General features: G+C 46.3%; 1 protein-coding gene across 2 annotated transcripts; it reads left to right on the plus strand.

Annotated features, from left to right (window-relative positions):
* Window positions 1-275: 275 nt before the first annotated feature.
* NCDN (neurochondrin) lies at window positions 276-16,728 on the plus strand. Of its 2 annotated transcripts, none has more exons than XM_081335183.1 (8): window positions 276-369; window positions 7,327-7,428; window positions 7,811-7,952; window positions 8,331-9,305; window positions 9,872-10,116; window positions 11,889-12,113; window positions 13,148-13,290; window positions 14,366-16,728. In XM_081335183.1, exons 3-8 carry the CDS (start codon window positions 7,827-7,829, stop codon window positions 14,800-14,802), a joined length of 2,151 nt encoding a protein of 716 aa, XP_081191309.1. In that variant the 5' UTR covers window positions 276-369; window positions 7,327-7,428; window positions 7,811-7,826; the 3' UTR covers window positions 14,803-16,728. The 2 variants fall into 2 exon arrangements, with proteins under 2 accessions (XP_081191309.1, XP_081191310.1); XM_081335184.1 differs by having other exon boundaries at window positions 299-369; window positions 7,332-7,428.
* The last annotated feature ends 1,194 nt before the right edge of the window (window positions 16,729-17,922 follow it).

A 17,922-nucleotide genomic window follows, 5' to 3' on the forward strand; every position in this document is an offset into this window, starting at 1 on the left:
TTCCCCGCCCTCCGTTTCCTCAAAAGGGAAAGCGGAAAGACCGGGCCGGGCGGGAGGGGGGGGGAGAGGGAGGAGGAAAAGGGAGAAGAGAGGGAGAACCCTGCCGTTGCCTTTAAGTGGCATGGCGGCAGCGGCTTCGCGAAGAGGTCGCAGCAAGGCGACCGGTGATTGGGAGCCGGGTTAGCAAGACGTCAAGGAATTGGCTAAAGAGACAGAGCGGGGGGAGGGGTAGGGAGGGGAGGGCAGAGCGGGAAAGCCGACAGGCGGTTGCGTTGGAGAGAGCGGCAGACGGTCCTTCGGCGCCCGCGCTTCGCTCCTGGCAGATGCCATCCGGGAGAGCCGGAGGAGAAGCACGCCGTCGGCTGGGAGGTAGGAAGGGAGGCGAGCGGCCATTCGGAAGGCAAAGTGAAGCAGGAAAGAAGCCCAGAGGCGGCGCGGGGGGGGAGGACAGACCAGGGGGGCTGTGGCGGGGGGGGGGCTGAGCCTCCCAAAGGGTGCCCTTCGGTCTAGCGCAGGGGTCGGCAACCTCGGCTCTTTTATGACTCGTGGACTTCAACTCCCAGAATTCCTGAGCCAGCATAGCTGGCTCAGGAATTCTGGGAGTTGAAGTCCACGAGTCATAAAAGAGCCGAGGTTGCCGACCCCTGGTCTAGCGCACGCCGTTGCCGCGGCGCATTTCGGGGAGGGGGGGGGAAATCTGGCCTCTGCCGCCTGATGTCGCAGTTAGAAGGAGGCGTGCTGGGGCTGGGGAGCCCCCCCTCCCGCTCTGCAATCCCCCTCCATCCGACCCCCCCCCCACGGACCCCCCCAAAAAAACTGTCGAGCTCCCCTTTTCTCCGCCCTTTGGCTGCGTGGAAGCCAGTGGCCTCGGCGTGTGTGTGTGTGTGGGGGGGGGAAAAGAATCTGAAACCCCCCACCCCGCCTGCTGCATTTTTATGGAAAGAGTTTTGCTGGGGATTCGTGCTGTCCTGTCAAACGCCGAATGGCGTCCGGAGGGGCGGGGAGGGGGTTCGGTTGTGTTTCAGAGGGTGGGGGGCAGTTTCCAAAGGTCCTCGGCTGCTTGCTTGGGCAGAGTTGCTCTTAAGGGCAGCGGTCCAGCCTTTGGCTGCCTCTCTTGCACCAGTTTTGACAGCGGTTAGTCCCCCCCCCCCCGACGTCTGTGGGGCTGGTTTGGATGGTGGGGTTGTGGGTTCTGCAGGTGGGCTCCTGAGAATCCGGTGGGGCTGGTTGCCAAGGTGAAGGAAATGCAGCTTGGAAGGATGATGGCTAACCCATGGAGTGCGCAGTGGGGTCAGGTTCTTGAATTGCACCAGCTGCTGCCTGCAACAGCATTTGGGGGATCTGCTTGATACCCTGCCACTGATGCCCATCAGTCCTCTTTCTCCCTTCCCCCCCCCCAATCACAACTGGAAGAGAAAAGGGAGCAGTGAGGCTTTTGATTCTCCTGCAACCTAATTGCAATTAGCTGCATTCCTGCTGGGGAAAAATTGGTGATTTTAATTAGGGTCACTGAGAAAAGGAAGAGAAGCCTCCCACCAGGCAAATCTGTTGAAGAACACTGATTGCCTGCTGGGTGAACAACGGGTATGCAGTGGTTTTTGCACAGAGATGCTGGAAGGAAAAGATGGTTTTCTTTCTCTCTTTTCGTGCTTGCCTGTAGTTAATCTAACCATCGTTAACCTATTTGTAACTATACACTGAACTGTAAGTGATGGCTATATGGGTAGGTTAAAACACAATTGCTAGTTCGTTGCTCATAACAATCATTACTGAGGCATCTGCCAAACCACTTACTGCAAATTGCTGATTTTTCAGCCCTTACCAACAGTAAACCAGCAACCCAGTTTTGACTGCTCTGCAGAGCAACTGTTTGGAAAAGTGAGCGGAGGCTCTGCACAAAGGAAATTTTTTGCACTCAAAAGCTGATTGTAAGCTATAAAATTACCCCTGGTCTGTTTTTATTGTCCAGGCCCTAACATAGATCTCAAACCAGGTTCCTATTAGCCCACCAAAGACTCTGATCAGAAACATTAGTACCATGGACAGCAACTCTTTGTGATGGCTTCATATTTGTGACATTCTGCTTCTCCTATTTCTGTATGTGTTTCTTAAATACTTTTCCCAAAATGCATTATTGATCTTACTGTTGACCCTGTTGTTATATGTGTGTATATGTATGTATGTTTGATTTTGCTTGTATTGAACAAGTTAGTTTTGTTTTTAAAACATTTAAAACATTTGCCTTCTGAGAGCTTCCTTTAAAGAAGAGTAAAAATCCACTAAATGCAAAGGGAGGAAAATACATATTTATTAATTTATTACTGCAGTTTATATGCTGATCAGTTCCAAGAAGGCTCTAAGTGGCTTAGAAATTATACAAAATTATATAGAAAAAATCACAAGGAAAACAATCCAATAACCGTCAATCTTGCTTGCCATTAAGGCACCAAGGCAAACAGTCATAGCCATAACAATTGCCTGCTGCAAGGAAGAGGCACACCTTATCATATATATTCAAAGGCTCTCCAAAACAGGTGATAATGACTTTCCTGAACAGCAAATAGGTTTGGTGTTGAGGTACCCCAGATAGAGCACTGTTCCAAATGAGGGGGACACTTGCAGGAAAAGACCTATGGCCCCTCAAGGATGGGGTCTCCCTACTAGATCTTGTTGGATGAGCAAACAGCTGGAAGAAAATAGTTCTCTAAACATGCAATCCATGTACAGCTTTAAAGGTGAAAACCAGCATCTTGAATTTCATCTAAAATCTAATTGATCACCAATGCAGTTCTGACAGAGATGGGGTAGCTTGGGCACATCTGGAGATGCCCTTAATTACATGATACAAGCATATTCCATTGATTCCTGTTAAGGTGGTAGAAGCAACTTAATTAGAACAGGATGGTCCAAGGTTATATATCCTCAGCAGCTCCAGCCTGAGTCTGAGTTTGATTCTGTCCACAGGAGGAAGACTTTCTGTCTTAATTACTCTCCCCATCCCTTTTAGAAGCCATCCTTCCTTCCAGAATCTGGATTCTGGTGTTAGAATAATAATGTTGATATTTATTTCTTCACATTTTGTCAGCCTAGGATCTGCCAGGCAGCTTTTTAAAGATTCATATTTTTCCTGTCAGAAAGACCTGAATTTAAAAGAGCCTACATTTCTGTGTTTTCTTATGGTGAAAAGCTGATGCCAGAATTACTATTGCCATCTTTCTGCATGGATGAAGTCCTAGATTGTTTTTATCATCTCTTAATATGTCACATCTTTATTTGTTCCGTTCTTTTCAGTTAGAAGCATCCAAGAATAAAGTGCGTGTGCACACAGACGCTCTCACACCTGGGTTGAGCAAATAACAACATCTCCATCTTCCAAGGGCAAAACCTATTTTAAATATGGGCTGGAGTTTTACATTCCAAATTGGTCATTAAACTAGCAACTATAAAAAGACCAAAAGATTTCCTTTCTTGAATATTTAGGATGTTATGCTAATGTTAATTCTTTATTGCTTAGACTTATGTTCAGCCTTTCCCTGTGATATACAATACTCCCTCTCCAGTGTTTTAAAGCTATATTTCACAAATTCCATTCATAAAATTACAGGGTTGGAAGGGACCTTAGAGGTCTTCTAGTCCAACCCTCCACCCAAGGCAGGAGTCCTCATACCACTTGGACAAATGATTGTCCAATCTTTTCTTGAAAACCTCCAGTGATGGAGCACTCACAATTCCAGGAGGTGAGCTGTTCTGCTGCTTAATAATTCCCACTGTCATGAAATTTCTCCTTATTTCTAGGTTGGATCGCCCTCATGAGCTTCCACATCTCTTCCACGCTCCATTCTTAAGGGAGCTCTTTCTATTTTACTTGGTCTGCTGTGAAATATGCTGCAGAACCATTATACACTGTAGAATATTTTTTGGGGTGTGAACTACAGCAAGGTTGATAGAAGCAAAAGAGGAAAGAAGGACTTAAGTATTAGAAAAAGAACATATTATGTTTTCAAAAGACATTGTATACAGCTTCATACATCATTTGAACTATGTTAAAACATTATGTTAAATGTTGAGTTAATTTTCTTCATTGTCAGGCAACCGTATCACTCAGATATCTGAAATAAAACTGTTGCAACTGTATTTTGCTGTATTTTGCAATTTTCCCAAATTGTGTTCAACAGTGTTTGAACAATATAAATCAACTATTCTAAGGAAGTTATAGTGGCTAAGGCTCAATATATTGGCAATATTTTATATGTAAAGGAACATCCAGTAGAATTAGAATTCTACATAGCAGTGAAGATAATTCTTAAATCTTAGGCTGATTTTATTTTTAACAGTTTATGTGGAGCATTATTTTTAACAATGTTTTGCAGACATTTCTAGGTGAGCAATGGGCAGGAGTTCAGAAGCAGTAGATCAGGGTGTCTTGCACCAGTACAAAGGTTTATGACTCATGGTTGTCTAACAATAGAACCAGTTGAAAAGCTCTCCCTTTTCTCCCCCCACCCCCACCCCATCCCATCCCATCCCAATTATTCTCCCTGGATTAGCTTGCCGGAAAATAACTCTGGGGAAAACAGAAACAGATTTTCTGAATAGCCGTGTTCTGCTGCTTTTGATAAATTCCTGGGTTCCTGAGTCTATAAATATTTATTTATATACATATTTAAAGACCATCCACTTCTGAGAAGCCAGTGCACTTTACAGCCAAAAGAAACAGTAACAGACACAAACATTACATGACTCTTATCTAACTAACAGAAGGCAGCCATTTCGCCTTTCGTGTCCCAAGAGCCCTGTGGAACAGTAAGATGGTTGGTGGCTTCTTGGCAGGCAAGAACTTTCAGAAAATGAAGAAAGCCACAGAGAAAGTACCTTACCACTCCCCACCACACCTTCATTTGGGTGGGAACCTTCCACAGGTAGGATGGAGTATGCACCTACAACAGCAGAGGGGGAGGACGTGGCCAACTCGGCATTTTCTCAGAAAGAGACCCAGATGAAGAGACTGAGCAGCCTGGAGATGGATGGGCGGAGGGGAGAAGTTCAGGGTAGCCACATCCTAGAATCTGTCAGAATATATCTAATAGCTTATAAAGCTATAGCTTTAGCTTGGCAAGATTCTGTCAGCTGCAAGCACATAAAAGATTGGACTCGACTAGATCTCACTGTCTCTTCTCTGGGCTTGGGCCTGACAACAGGCCCTCCTTTAAAGGCCACGTGGGAGAGACCAAGTAAGGGCAAGAAACAAAGTCCTGCAAGTGTCAATTCGTGATGAGCTTTAAAGTTGGCTTTAAAAAAAAACAAAAAAAGATGGCAGCCAGCAATTTGAACGGAACCCAGAACTAAACCAGTAACCAGTGCAGCACCGTAAATTTACACTGCTGAATCTGTTCCCTCCAATTAACAGACAAAGCTGCTCACTAGTTGAAGCATCTGAGTTATTTTCAAAGGCGATTCCACATAGAGCCTGTTCCAGTAGTCTACCTACGTGGAGACAAGGGCAGGAGTCATGGTGGACAGGTCTCCCTGGTTTTAAAAGGCCCACAAACAAAAACAAAAACCCTCCACCTTAATAAAGGAGGATGGGAATCTTCTTCCCAATTCATAGGTGGCCTCCCTGTCAGCACTTTCAGGAAGACTAGACTAGGAAACCAGTTCCCTGTAGGTCAGTGCTACTTTTATTGTAAAGCTATAGTAACAGGATCTGCATGCACCTCCCTCCCCTTTATCTTCGTGTGAACTAACAGGGACTTGTCTGAAACATTTACTCATGTTAAATTCTTGTCCTGGCCTCAGGCTCCTTTCATCCGACCTTTGTGACCTTTGTCTCTGTAGCTGGTCTTCCTCCTGTCCCTCAAGGCCATTCCTACTTCCCTCGACACTGCTCCAGCAGCTTCATCAAGATCAGGGGTCTCCAAACTTGGCAATTTTAAGACTTGTGGACTTCAACTCTCAGAATGCTGGCTGAGGAATTCTTGGAATTGAAATCCACAAGTTTTAAAGTGACCCAGTTTGGAGACGCCTGATCTAGATGTTAAACATGAGAAAGAAGACTGGAACCTCACACATATATGCAATTCTCTTTCTCTCTCTCACGCCTGCACACATGCACACATTAGAACTGCTCACTTAGGGAGAAGCAGAATCACCATTGCTAAGCCCAGATCCTTGTAGGCAGTCCAGAAGAAGGCCATGACTGAGTGGTCTAGCAGGACCAAAAGGTATGCGCTCCATCTAAGTCCTGACAAAGATCATTTTACCAGCATGCCATTCACATCCTGTGCCAAGTCTGAATCCTGATGGCAAGAGGTCAAGAAAATCTTATTTCCTCTAAGGCCCTGTACAACTGGATCCCATTACCTTCTTCACAACCTTCCCTAATGTTCATGAAATCAACCCCACCTGCCCCATCCGGCTGCATGAATAGTCCAGTTGCATCATGAATCGAACTTGCAGGTGGCCGAACTTCTATTGCCACAGTCCCACTCCACATCCTTGGTCTGCACAAGCTCCAAAGAATCCCTTGCCAGGATATTTTGCCAAGATTCTTTCCAAGAAGAAACCAGCTGAGGAGAATACAAGCAATTTTATCTGCCAAAATAATTTGTAAATATGTCACAGCAGCCTCCTAAATCAGAGACTGAACAGAGTCATTGGATGCAGCTCTGCAGACCCAGGAAGTGCAGAGCAGTTAAAAACTTACCTATTTTTATGGTGCACTGACAAATGTGGACATGCACCCAGGAGCCATCAGATTTACTCTAATTTTGTCCACCCTCGCTCCAACTCCTCAGTAAACCAAGGGATTTACAGGGATCTGCAAGGAGAGGCCACTTGGGACCACCCTTATCTACTGCTCTTGCCAGCACCATATTCCAGAGGTTGGCGAGGGGAATAGAGCTACCTGCAAGACGTGCTGGGGAATTCCTGTGAGACCTCCAAAACCCGGGGGGTGGGGGAGAGAGAGAGAGAGAACAGTAAGCACTGGGATGGACAGTTTCACTGGGCCACCACACCTGCAGAGGTCTGGTGTGTGGCTGATCCAGAAAGCCTTCTGACATGACAAAAGACTAGTCCGTCACCTTCAGATCACATTGCAAATAAATAGTGTCATCATGTTCCTTAATTCGTAACATAAATCTGTCTACAAGTTCTGCAGATCCCCAGATCTATTTGTGGACTTAACGCTGAAGGTTGGCTATCCTATTTATTGGACAGTGTGCACTAGCACACTCGCTCAGTTCTGCTCACCCAAAATTCTTTGTCATTGTTCTTTTTTCTTAAAAAAAAAAAAGAAAGAACAACAACAGGGTTGTTGTTTTCCAGAGCAGCTCGCGTCAAAAGAGAGAGAACCTCCACCACCGGGCCTGCAAACAAAAGTGTAAAAGAAAGGAGGAAAAGGGCCATTCTTCAAAGCCGGATACAGTGGTGAGCTATAGCTTGTTATTTAAGGCAACTTGGGGTGGGCTGCCCTGGTCTTGCTTGCGTTGTTCCTTACGTAACAATTGACGGTTCTTGTTCCTTCGGCAGATGGGTGACACCAAAGTGGTCTTTACTTTGTCAGCAGTAGGATTGTGGGTTGTTGGAGCTAAGTGTTCGTTCTGGCAGGATGGAAGAAGCAAACTGCCTGCAGCTGTTCCTTCTCTTGATAATAACTGGGCCAAGCTTGATCTTGCTTTGATGGCCATCCCAGGAAATAAAAAGGGCCACTTCCTGACAATGAAAGCCAGACTCATGCTTGATTGTCCAGTATTACTTTGGAGTGGAGCCTCTTTGTCTTTCTGAGTTATTCCATTTCTCTTTTTTTAAGAGTCAACATTGGCATCATGGCCTCAAACTCGGGAATTGTTGTTGATGATGGTGAGAGCAGCAAGAATTGTACCCTGGAGAGATGCCTGAATGTATTCCGCGATGCAAGCAATGATAGCGAACAATTTGCAGCTCTGCTTCTGGTAAGATTCTAGCCTTGCCCGGGGGAGAGAAAATGACCGGGAAGGAGGGAGGGAGGAAGGAAGGAAGGAAGGAAGGAAGGAAGGAAGGAAGGAAGGAAGGAAGGAAGGAAGGAAATCCTTGTTTGTTTTAGCTACTCAGTAGTAATTGGCTAGCTATCTGAGAGATAAACTCACCTGGGTCCCACCTGTAAAATGTGATGATGATAGGTCTAGCACTTTTTGAATGTTATTTAGATCATTTATTGAATTATACAGTTTAATCTTCTCATATAAATCAAACATAGACAGCATAAGAGTTGTCCACCTGACAAAGAGCTGAAATCTTGCCCCTTCTTCCCCCCCTCCCCCCCTTTGATACCTCCTGCTTCTTTTTTTCAGGTGACCAAAGCGATCAAAGCAGGAGAAATCAATTCCAAAGCCCGTCGAAGGATTTTCGATGCTGTCGGCTTCACATTCCCAAACCGGCTTCTGACTTCCAAGGATCCCCCCGAGGGCTGCCCCCAGCACACTTTCCAAGCCCTGGGTCTCACTTTGCTGGCCTGTTTCTGCACCGATCCAGATTTAGCCCGGCATCCGCAGATGCTGAACAAAATTCCCATTTTGAGTGACGTGGTTTCAGCCAAGACCAGAGATGCTTCTTACAGCGCCATGATCGATGATGCCTACCAATGCCTCAGAGCTATCTTGGCTACCTCTAAGGGTCCCAGAGAGTTGATCAACAGGGGTGCCCTCTCTGCCCTCTGCCAGGCCTACGTGAACCACAGCTATGGCTACGATCAGGCCCTTCAGCTGCTGCTGGGGCTTCTGACGTCAGCGGAATCCAAGTGTTGGCAGAGAGCCACGACTGACCTCATGGGGGTGCTTAGTGTCCTCAGCGCGGAGTTCCAGAAGGCCGAAGACATGACCAAATTCCAGCTGTGCGAAGTGCTGGCCCGCTTCGTGCCTCCTCTCCTCCCCCCTGGCTCTGAATGTCTCCTGCTCCTCTACCGAGGCCTGTCGAGCATCTTAACAAGCAAGCTAAGCACTTCCCAACGAGAGCCTGCCTTGAAGCTTTCGGCCTGCCTCTCCCAAGCCTGCAGCTCAGCCTGGATCCCAGCCGGCAGTTCCGGCAGCAAATTTTTTGCCCTCTTGATCAACTTGGCTTGCGTGGAGGTCCGCTTGACCTTGGAGGAGCTGGACCTGACGGAGGTGGATAAGAAGCGGGAACTGATGGCTGCCTGCTACGTCCTGATGGAGCTGGCCATTGTGGAATGCACCCGAGAGAAAGGCTCTCTCCTGCAAGACACCCAGAAAGTGCAGCTGGTGGGGATCCTGGAGGAAGCTTTGGGGGCTGTCATACATTACCTGAGACAGGTAAAAGAAGAGCCCGTTGCACGGGGTGGTTGATTGTCCTTTTTAGATGGGAGGCTGGGAAGTGGGTCACCTTAGTAAGGTCTTAGTAAGGTCTGCAAGAGAGGCAATTTTGGCAAGTCAAACGTTTAGCGCCCAAGAGAAATTGGCCATAGGACGGGATGGGGAGGGGGGGTCTTAAGGGGCAGTTCTTCCCAAATGTGTCCCGTTAGGGCTTCTGTTTCAGTTGAGTTGTCAGAAGCCCTTTGGGCCCTGAGAAATCATTTTAGTTACAACACAAAGGTAGGAAAGTTCAGTTGTTTTTCTCAGCTGAGTGCCTGAGTACCTGTCCGTTCAAAAAAACTCAGTGCTTTCGCCGCAGCCACTTAATTTTAGTAAAAGAACCTGTCACTTCAACCAAACGGAGTCGGGGGGGGTGTCTTTCTTTCCTAAAGGCCTAAGTTGGGGCAGGTGTGACATTTATGGCCCGACAGGTGCCTGCTCTTTCACCCTTCTTGCCTCGGCCCTTTCCTGCCTTGTGAACGTGGCATTTGAAGGCGTGTGTTGTTGTTTTTTCTTCTGCAACTCAGGTTGGGCAGAAGAAGCTGGAGGATCCTTTCATCTTTGCCTCTGTTCGAATCCTGGGCGCCTGGCTGGCTGAGGAGACCTCTTTCCTCAAGCAGGAGATCTGCAACCTCCTCCCGTTCCTCATTTATTACGCCAAGGTGCAGTTTGAAGAAGAGAGGAGAAGCCGGCGCAGTGCTTCGCAGTCTGAAAAGGAGCAGGCTGGACAAGGCCCCATCGCTGAGCCTCTGTGGCGGGGAGACGCTCTGAGGTGAAAAATCCTGATGCTTGCTGAAAGACAATAATGGATAGGATATCTCTCCCGCAGATCAGTACGTCTCCTGTCCTTTTGGCTCAGGACCCCCTTGTTCCCAGGGTTAGAACGGAAATACAGGTAGTCCTCGACTTACGGCCACAATGGAGCCCAACGTTTACGTTGCTAAGTGAGACAGCTGTTAAGTGAATTTTGCCCCAGTTGAACTTTCTTGCCACAGTTGTTAAGTGAATCACTGCAGTCGTTCACTTAGTCACATGGTTGTTGAATGAATCCGGCTTCCCCATTGACTTTGCTTGTCAGAAGGTGGCAAAAGGGGATGACATCATCCTGGGACAATTGAGGACTGTAAGTTGAGGGTCACCCGGAGTTCTGTCTTGTTTGCAACTGAAGATCAAATGGATCGTCCGAAAGGCAAAAAAAAAACAAACCCTAGTTCAAATTTGCAGCATAAACGTACCACTTCCCAGCCTCAGTTGCATCCGTTATAACACGATAAAGCTACCTGCTCTTCTGTTTTTGAAAACTTTCCCAAATGTTTTGACCAAGGTTTGCTTCTTGAGGGGAGTAAAGTCAAGTTTCTTTTTAGAACAGGGGTGTCAAACTGCCGGTCCATGGGCCGGATCTGTCATGCCGAAACCGCACCCACCCCATCGCGACACGTCACGTGACGCTGCGAGTTTGCCACCCCTGTTTTAGAATGTTAATTGTGGATGATTTGCCTTGCCTTGGACTGGTTCCATCCTGGGCTTGTAGGATGCCCAGAGAGGTGATCTGAGAGATTTGGCTGTCCACTAGGGAAGCCACACAGCCATCTTTTACAGAGTCATTTGCTTGACTCTCGTGGGAGAGTTGCTGTGACATTTAAATGCCGTGGATATTTTATTGGATGTCCAGTTTTGTATGCCCAGTACTCAGATTTCTCAGCCAATCCCAGGGCAGATTGTTAGGCTGACGTTGACTTTTATGGAGAACCTTCCTCCTATTAATGTTGTAAATGAATTCTTATGTGCCTAGTTCCTCTTCTAAATGCAGGATGAGGATTATGTCTCACCCTGCCTCATGCTGACCTACAGCTCCCAGCATTCCTTGTCACTAGTATATTCTTCATACTAAGCTATTGGGCTCCTTGGGTTCAGGCAGCAAGACTGGCTAAGGAATTCTGGGAGTTGAAGTCCACACAACTGAAAGCTGCCAAGGTTGAGAAACACTGTATTTTAAGATATCTAATACTCTTGCTTTTGTTAATTACAACAGCTTGCAATCACTAGCTGTGGTTATATTATAAAGGCAGCAAGCATCAAGAGGAGTGTACAGCAATTTGTAATGATGATTCTAGGCCCGCATATAAAGAAATGGTTGTCCACTTCTTTCTGTACCCTCCATATAATTTCTTGCCACTGTGCCTGAACTGGATTGGAGAAACCACGTCTGTAACGACTCCACTATCTTTGGATTCGTTTACCTTCAACTCCTGCTAGTTTTTCTGTTCTTGCTAGTTTTTCTGTTCTATTGCAATTGAGCAATTCTTCAGTACTTTATTATCCTCAAACCCCTGAGATGCAGGTACCATAATTTGACTGAGCAGGTTACCCACACACCTTGTTTTGCAACACGGAAACGTTTCCTCAAAGATCTTTTAGTTCTGCCTTTTAAATCCAGAAGGAAAGTCCATATGGAAGGCTGTTTGTAGGCTTTTTGACTGAACAATTAGTTCAAAACTCTCTGGCTTTAAACTCATTGCCAGGGCCTTGTATTTCCCCTTCTAGATTCCTGTTACCTGGTTTGAGCCACCTGACTGCAGAAGATCGCCCCCGTGAGATCCTAATTTCGGAGGGGGCGCCTGTTCTCTTGTGCCAATATTTCCTGCACCGTTGGGAGACCTTTGTTTCAAACACTGAATCCCAGTCTGCTTCAAAAGTTATTGAAGCCAGTCTTCAAACCTCCTGCGAGATTTTCCTGAATTTCGTTGTCACCGCTCCCGATTTAATCAGGTAATGTATGGAGGTGGAGGTGTAAGCAACTCCTTTCCTTGTTAGAAAGGTCCGCTTCGGTTTGTTGCTTAAGCGAAGCACTCTGCAGGCAGTTGATGCTAATTGCTCCTGCGTAGGCGTTTGCCAGCAATCCGTGAGAGCTAGTGGGCACACGACTCCCCATGTGCCTGGCTGCTCTTAGCGATCTTTGCACATTGAACACAGAGATCTAAAAAGCATTTGTAGCACATTCAGCTGCTGTGATTATGAAACTGTGTTTGGGGCTGATGTTTTGCAGAGTTTCTGACAGCAGGCAGTTCTGTAAGCCCCATCAGCTCCCTTTGCGCTGAAAGCATCTTGATGTGTTCCTGCAAACACCTCCATTCCCAAACATAGAATCGTAGGCTAGGAAGGAACATTGAGATCAACTTGTCCAACTCAGCCCAGAATGGTATAGGCTCTCCAGCTCGGCTGGGGGTGGTATTAGAAGACCACCAAGGTCCCTTCCAATTCAGTTATTCTGTATTCTGCACAAGGGCCTTTAAAATATTCTAAGTATTTGAAGCCTTATCATGCCTGAGCCATAACTGCCCTGTCTTTTATAGGACTTGGTTTCTACCCTCACCCTGTGTCCTGTTGGTTTTTCTGTGGATGTGTTTGAATTTGTGAGAGTCTACTGAAATGCGGTCCATTGGGGGAAATGCCACTGTATTTGGGTTGCTTCTAAAATCCCATGTTCCTGATGTTCTTTCCCTTGTCGCTCTTGGCATGAGTTGAACTATGTGCGGTCCAGAATTAGGCAGGATTTCAATATATAGATAAAATAAAAAGTGTGAAAAACCAACTCAAGAGATTGCAATTTGGATTGCTGCTGATGAAGTTCGAGCAAGAACTGGCTTTGGGTTTGCCTTTCCTTTGTTTTAACCTTTATACCAAATCCTCCTAGTGCTGCTGAAGCAGAGAGCAAAATTTAGAAGTCCTAAGAATATCGCGCAAGAAGGAGGAATTGCAAATAACTCAGAAAATACCACCTCTTCTGCTCTTCCCTTCCATAGCCGAGAAGATTGTTTCTCAGCCCTGATGGATACGGTGCTGAAATCTCTTCCGTCTCTGCTGCCACAGAGAGAACATCTCATTTTGAGTGCCAACCTGGCTACGCTGGGGTTAATGATGGCCCGGAAACTCTTTGCTTATCCAGGCAAGTGGTGATACCTCAAGTTCTATTGACTGAACTAAACCATTGGAAGCAGAGAAGAGGCCAAAGCAGTGGCGGTTTTAATCTTGCTTCGGTGGTGGTTGGCTGGGCTCCCATTAATGTGGGTGGGCGCTTGCACAACCAGTACACATTCCTTGTATTTAAAATAGTGCGTAGATCACCAAGGCAGTGCCAGACAAGTGTGGTGCCTCAGATTTCATCTTAGCCAGTTGCATTTTTTCCCATGCCTCAGCAAATATAATTGTACCTGTGCAGGTAGTCCTCGGCTTACAGCCACTCATTTAGTGACCATTTTAAGGTTACGGCGACCCTGAAAAAAGTGACTTATGATTGGTCCTTGCACTTAACAACCATTGCAACGTCCCCATGGTTACATAATAAAAATACAGGCACTTGGCAACTGGATTGTATACACCACAGTTGCGGCATCCCAGGATCACGTGATCACCGTTTATGACCTGTCCAGCCAGTTTCCAACAAGCAAAATCAATGCAGGATGTCAAATTTGCTTAACGGCTTTAACAACTGCAATGATTTCCTTAACAACCAGGGGGGAAAAGGTTGTAAAATTAGATGTGACTCACGGAACTATCTGGTTCCAATGGTAGTTGTAAGTTGAGGACTACTTCGATAGCAGTTTGAACTGTTCACAGTTCCGGGTTTATGTGCTTTAATGAGACCTGCCGATCAGTGAAGAAATTAACAATTATACACTTTAATGATGCCCTCTGGGTTTTTCCCCATTGCAAATTGGGAGTTGATTGATTGCCTTAGTGCAGGCACAGTGCTTAGCGTTCTTCTCTTTAAGAAGAGATTGGACAGCTGTTTGTCTGAAATGGTATAGGGTTTCTTGCTTGAGCAGAGGGTTGGACTAGAAGACCTCCAAGGTCCCTTCCAACTCTGTTATTCAGTGCTATGGAAAGGAAGCCAGCCATGATCTGAGAAGTATTTTACCAAAGCAGAAACAGCAAACTATTTCTCTGCTTTGCATAGCAAAGGGTCCAACTTCTTCCCAGCCATCCAGATTTGAATTGATTCTTGGAATTTTCCCTCGCAGGTCTCCAGGGGACCCCTGAAGCGGAGAGTTTCTTTGGCGCTGCCATCCGTTTCCTTGCTGAAGCTTACATGGCCCAAGCCAGCACCGAGGGGGGGATCGTGACCCTCGGCGTTTCGCCCAGCTACAAGGCCGCCTGGCCGGCCATCCGCGAGTTGTGGTTTTTGGGGATGCAGGCTTTCGCTAGCTGCGTGCCTCTCTTCCTGTGGCTGCCCCAGGACGTCCTGCGTTCCGGCTGGCTGCAGGACCTCCTGGCCTTGCTGGGCCGCGTCGTCCCGTCCTCCGTGGATATGGAGGTGGTGAGGGCTTACCAGGGGGTCTTGGTGGAGCTGGCCAGAGCCAGCCAGCCATGCCTGGAGAGTATCCAGCAACACCGGGGTTTGGAGCTGGCCAGTCTGTATGGCATGGCCGCCTTAGAACAGTGTATCTCCGAGCAGTGAGCATGCTCGGGAAGTGCTGGTGGGAGAAAGGTGCGTTCTCCCAGAAGTTGCAGCTTCCCTCTGTGTCCTGCAGGGGGCAGCTCTGTGGTAGGGGAGATAGTGTATGTCGGGCCTCTCTTCTTCCCTAGTAGCTTGCACAAAGTTATCCCATGTAATAGAGGTCGGTTTATTTCTTTGCCATTCTTTGTATTTATTTAATTTATTTATTGGGGCAGGGGGTTCTTTCTGCCTTCTTTCCAGGTGGCAGAGGACTACTCCCAAGGCAGATATGATATATATTACACACAGACACACACACACACACACACAGACACACACAAACACAAACAGAGGCAAACTCTTGCAAAGTTTAAAGATTATCATGAAGCGACTCAAAATCTATGATAGGGCTAATGACGACGAAGATCATGCAACGATTGAATTATCCAGCCCCCAACATGGTGTTAATTCAAAGATTGGGGCAAGTTGGGAGGGGAGGGGGAATCTTTAAAGCCCTTTTTTTAAAAAAAAAGAAAAAGAAAAAGAATAAATAGCTGAAGAGGTGCCAAATATTTGTGGCTCGGAGTTCCATGAAGACGGGACCACCACTTTAAAAAAAAAAGGCCAATGATGTCTCCATGCATGTTTTTGTAGCTCTCTGTGATCTCGTAGAGTAATATGAAGCAAAAGTTTTAACTTGCTGGCAGTAAAAAAAAAAAGCATCAAGCCTAATGTATTGCAATGCACATTAGTGCTACTCCGTTGACTCTTAACGCACTGTGAAGTAAGATAGATTCTTCTCTGGAGAGAGATTCAACAGATGCTAAAGGGAGTCTGGATTTTCTTTTATTTTTTTCCCTAGCCTGAAGATGTAAAGATGACCTCGGCATAATGTTTGAACCCCAAGTGTCCTTTGCTAACCTCTCTCATAACTGGATAGGCTCCAAGAATTTCCTTAAGTCTGGAAATGCCTCAAAAACAAACCAATTCTTGTCTCAGGACTCTTCCATGGTTGAAGCTTTCCTCTTCGAGAAGAGAGGAAATGCTGGCACACCTTTATTTGAATGTAATTATGTCTATCCCACCTTGAACGGTACAAATCTTCCCAAAATAATCTGCAGGGAAAAATCAAATGACCAAGAATGATACTTTCTCAAAAGGCAGCTGGTGCCAAATTAATATTTTGTTTGGGTTGCGGCAGGGCACGGGCTGGGGGGTGGGGTGGGGGAGCGGGGGAAGGGGGTGGTTTCTCAGATGTTTATAATAATAACTTACACCCAGCAGCTTACAACAATTTTTAAAACTTGTGTTTTTCAAACTAGGCAAGTTTAAGGTGGGAGGACTTTGACTCCCAGAATTCCCCAGCCAGCCATGCTGGCTGGGGAATTCTGGGAGACAAACTCCACCCTCCTTAAAGTTGCTTAGCTCGAAAAGCCCTGATCTGAACCAAGAACAATCATGAAAATGCATTGAAAGCAATCCTGATGTCCCTTCCCTGCTTGGGACTGTTCTATCCACGAAAAGTAGGAGAAGAGCTTGGGGGGGTGGGTTTCCCCTGAAGAAATCCTCCTACAGAGAAATGGTGAGCAGTCCGGGGAGGTGGGCAAACACCCGTTTTTTTTCCCCTCCCTCTCCTGCCCCAGTCATAAGGGGCAGGTGGAGGAGGGAGGTTGGGCACTAAAGAGGATTGAAGCAGCATTCCTGTCAAAAGAAGAAAGGGGCGGGGGTTTCCTAGGGCCAACATATCAAAGCGGGGATTTAGACTCTCTGGATTGTGGATGTTTGCTTCTTCGTGTTCTTCAGCATGTGGGCTCTTGCATGCAGCTGGTAACTCTTGCGGTACTGTGTTCTTGAGTTGGAGAATGGTTCAGCCTGTGAAACTGGCCTTGAGTTGTTCTCCTGGTGTTTTCCAGTTCAATAAATAAAAGTGGTTTGTCTTGTTATGAACGCCTGACTGTCCTCCTCTTGTTCATTGGGGGCGGCGGGGGGGGGGGGCATCACCGCTGATCCACCACTCCAAACTTGAAAGTTTAAAGGGATTCGTTAGATTTTTCTTTTTATCCCATTTGTAACTCCAGGTGGCGAACAGACGCAATGCTCCTTGCTCCTCCTCTTTTTCCCACAACCACCACCTTGTGAGGCAGGTTGGGCAGAGAGAGAAGGACTGGCCGGATGCCAGCCAGCCAGCTTACACACCTAAGGTGGGACTAGAACTCCCAGTCTCCTTGTTTCTAGGCCTTAATCACTATATCAGGGGTAGGCAACCTTGGCTCTTTTAAGACTCGTGGACTTCAACTCCCAGAATTCTTGAGCCAGCCATGCTGAGGGGAGAGGGAGAGGTTTCCAAGCTGAGCCATGCTGGCTCAGGAATTCTGGGAGTTGAAGTCCATAAGTCATAAAAGAGCCGAGGATGCCTACCCCTGTCCTAGACCAAGCAGACAAACTCAGGAGTGTCTGCCTGCATATGATGAAGATGAAATAAATAAATAAAATAGTAAAAGGATACTGCGAAAGAAATCAGAGATTTGCAAGCCTGTTCTCGGTAGCTAGCCAAAGTTACTACAACTGGAGGAACCAACATACCTGGCTAGAAATGAGAAGAGAAGCAGTGATTCTGCAACCAAGTTTATTTTATCCTTGACAAGCTTGATAAAAATGTAGGCTGGCTACCCAAGTAGCAAATTAACAACTACGTGGGCCTGTTATTGGCCTCTAAACTATGTAGGCAGTAAGTGCAACATTGTACAACAGTGGCATAGAACATAAAAATCTCAGTTACTGTGGAGCACAAAACAATAAAAGTTATAAATTTCCAATTATAGAAAATGAAAACTACTGTAAACCAACACTTAATCTAAAACAATAATTGTAATAAAAACAATAAGAGTACCTCAAAGCTAAAACCAGCAGGATATACCATTAAGAACTATGACACTAATAACAGATAGTATCAGATGGCAGGTATAAAATATATCAGGTTTGATTAATACTTTCCATCATCCATTTCTGCTGGATTTTGCCTGAATGCAGCCAGAAGTTAGCAACCTTGTGAAGACATCGTCCTCAAAAACTAAATGAATATAAAATTTGTCTCTATACCCTGAAAAGTAGAAGGAAAATAAGAATGGTACGAACATCTGC

Source organism: Vipera berus (assembly GCF_964194415.1).
Source record: "Vipera berus genome assembly, chromosome: 9".
Lineage (NCBI taxonomy): Eukaryota > Metazoa > Chordata > Lepidosauria > Squamata > Viperidae > Vipera > Vipera berus.

Excerpts from the sequence above, each read along its gene's own strand:
- NCDN (XM_081335183.1), top strand. The coding sequence starts at position 7,827 with ATGGCCTCAAACTCGGGAATTGTTGTTGATGATGGTGAGAGCAGCAAG. Across the intron at positions 12,114-13,147 it reads ACCGCTCCCGATTTAATCAG|CCGAGAAGATTGTTTCTCAG; the intron begins GTAATGTATGGA and ends TCCCTTCCATAG. Across the intron at positions 13,291-14,365 it reads GAAACTCTTTGCTTATCCAG|GTCTCCAGGGGACCCCTGAA; the intron begins GCAAGTGGTGAT and ends TTTCCCTCGCAG.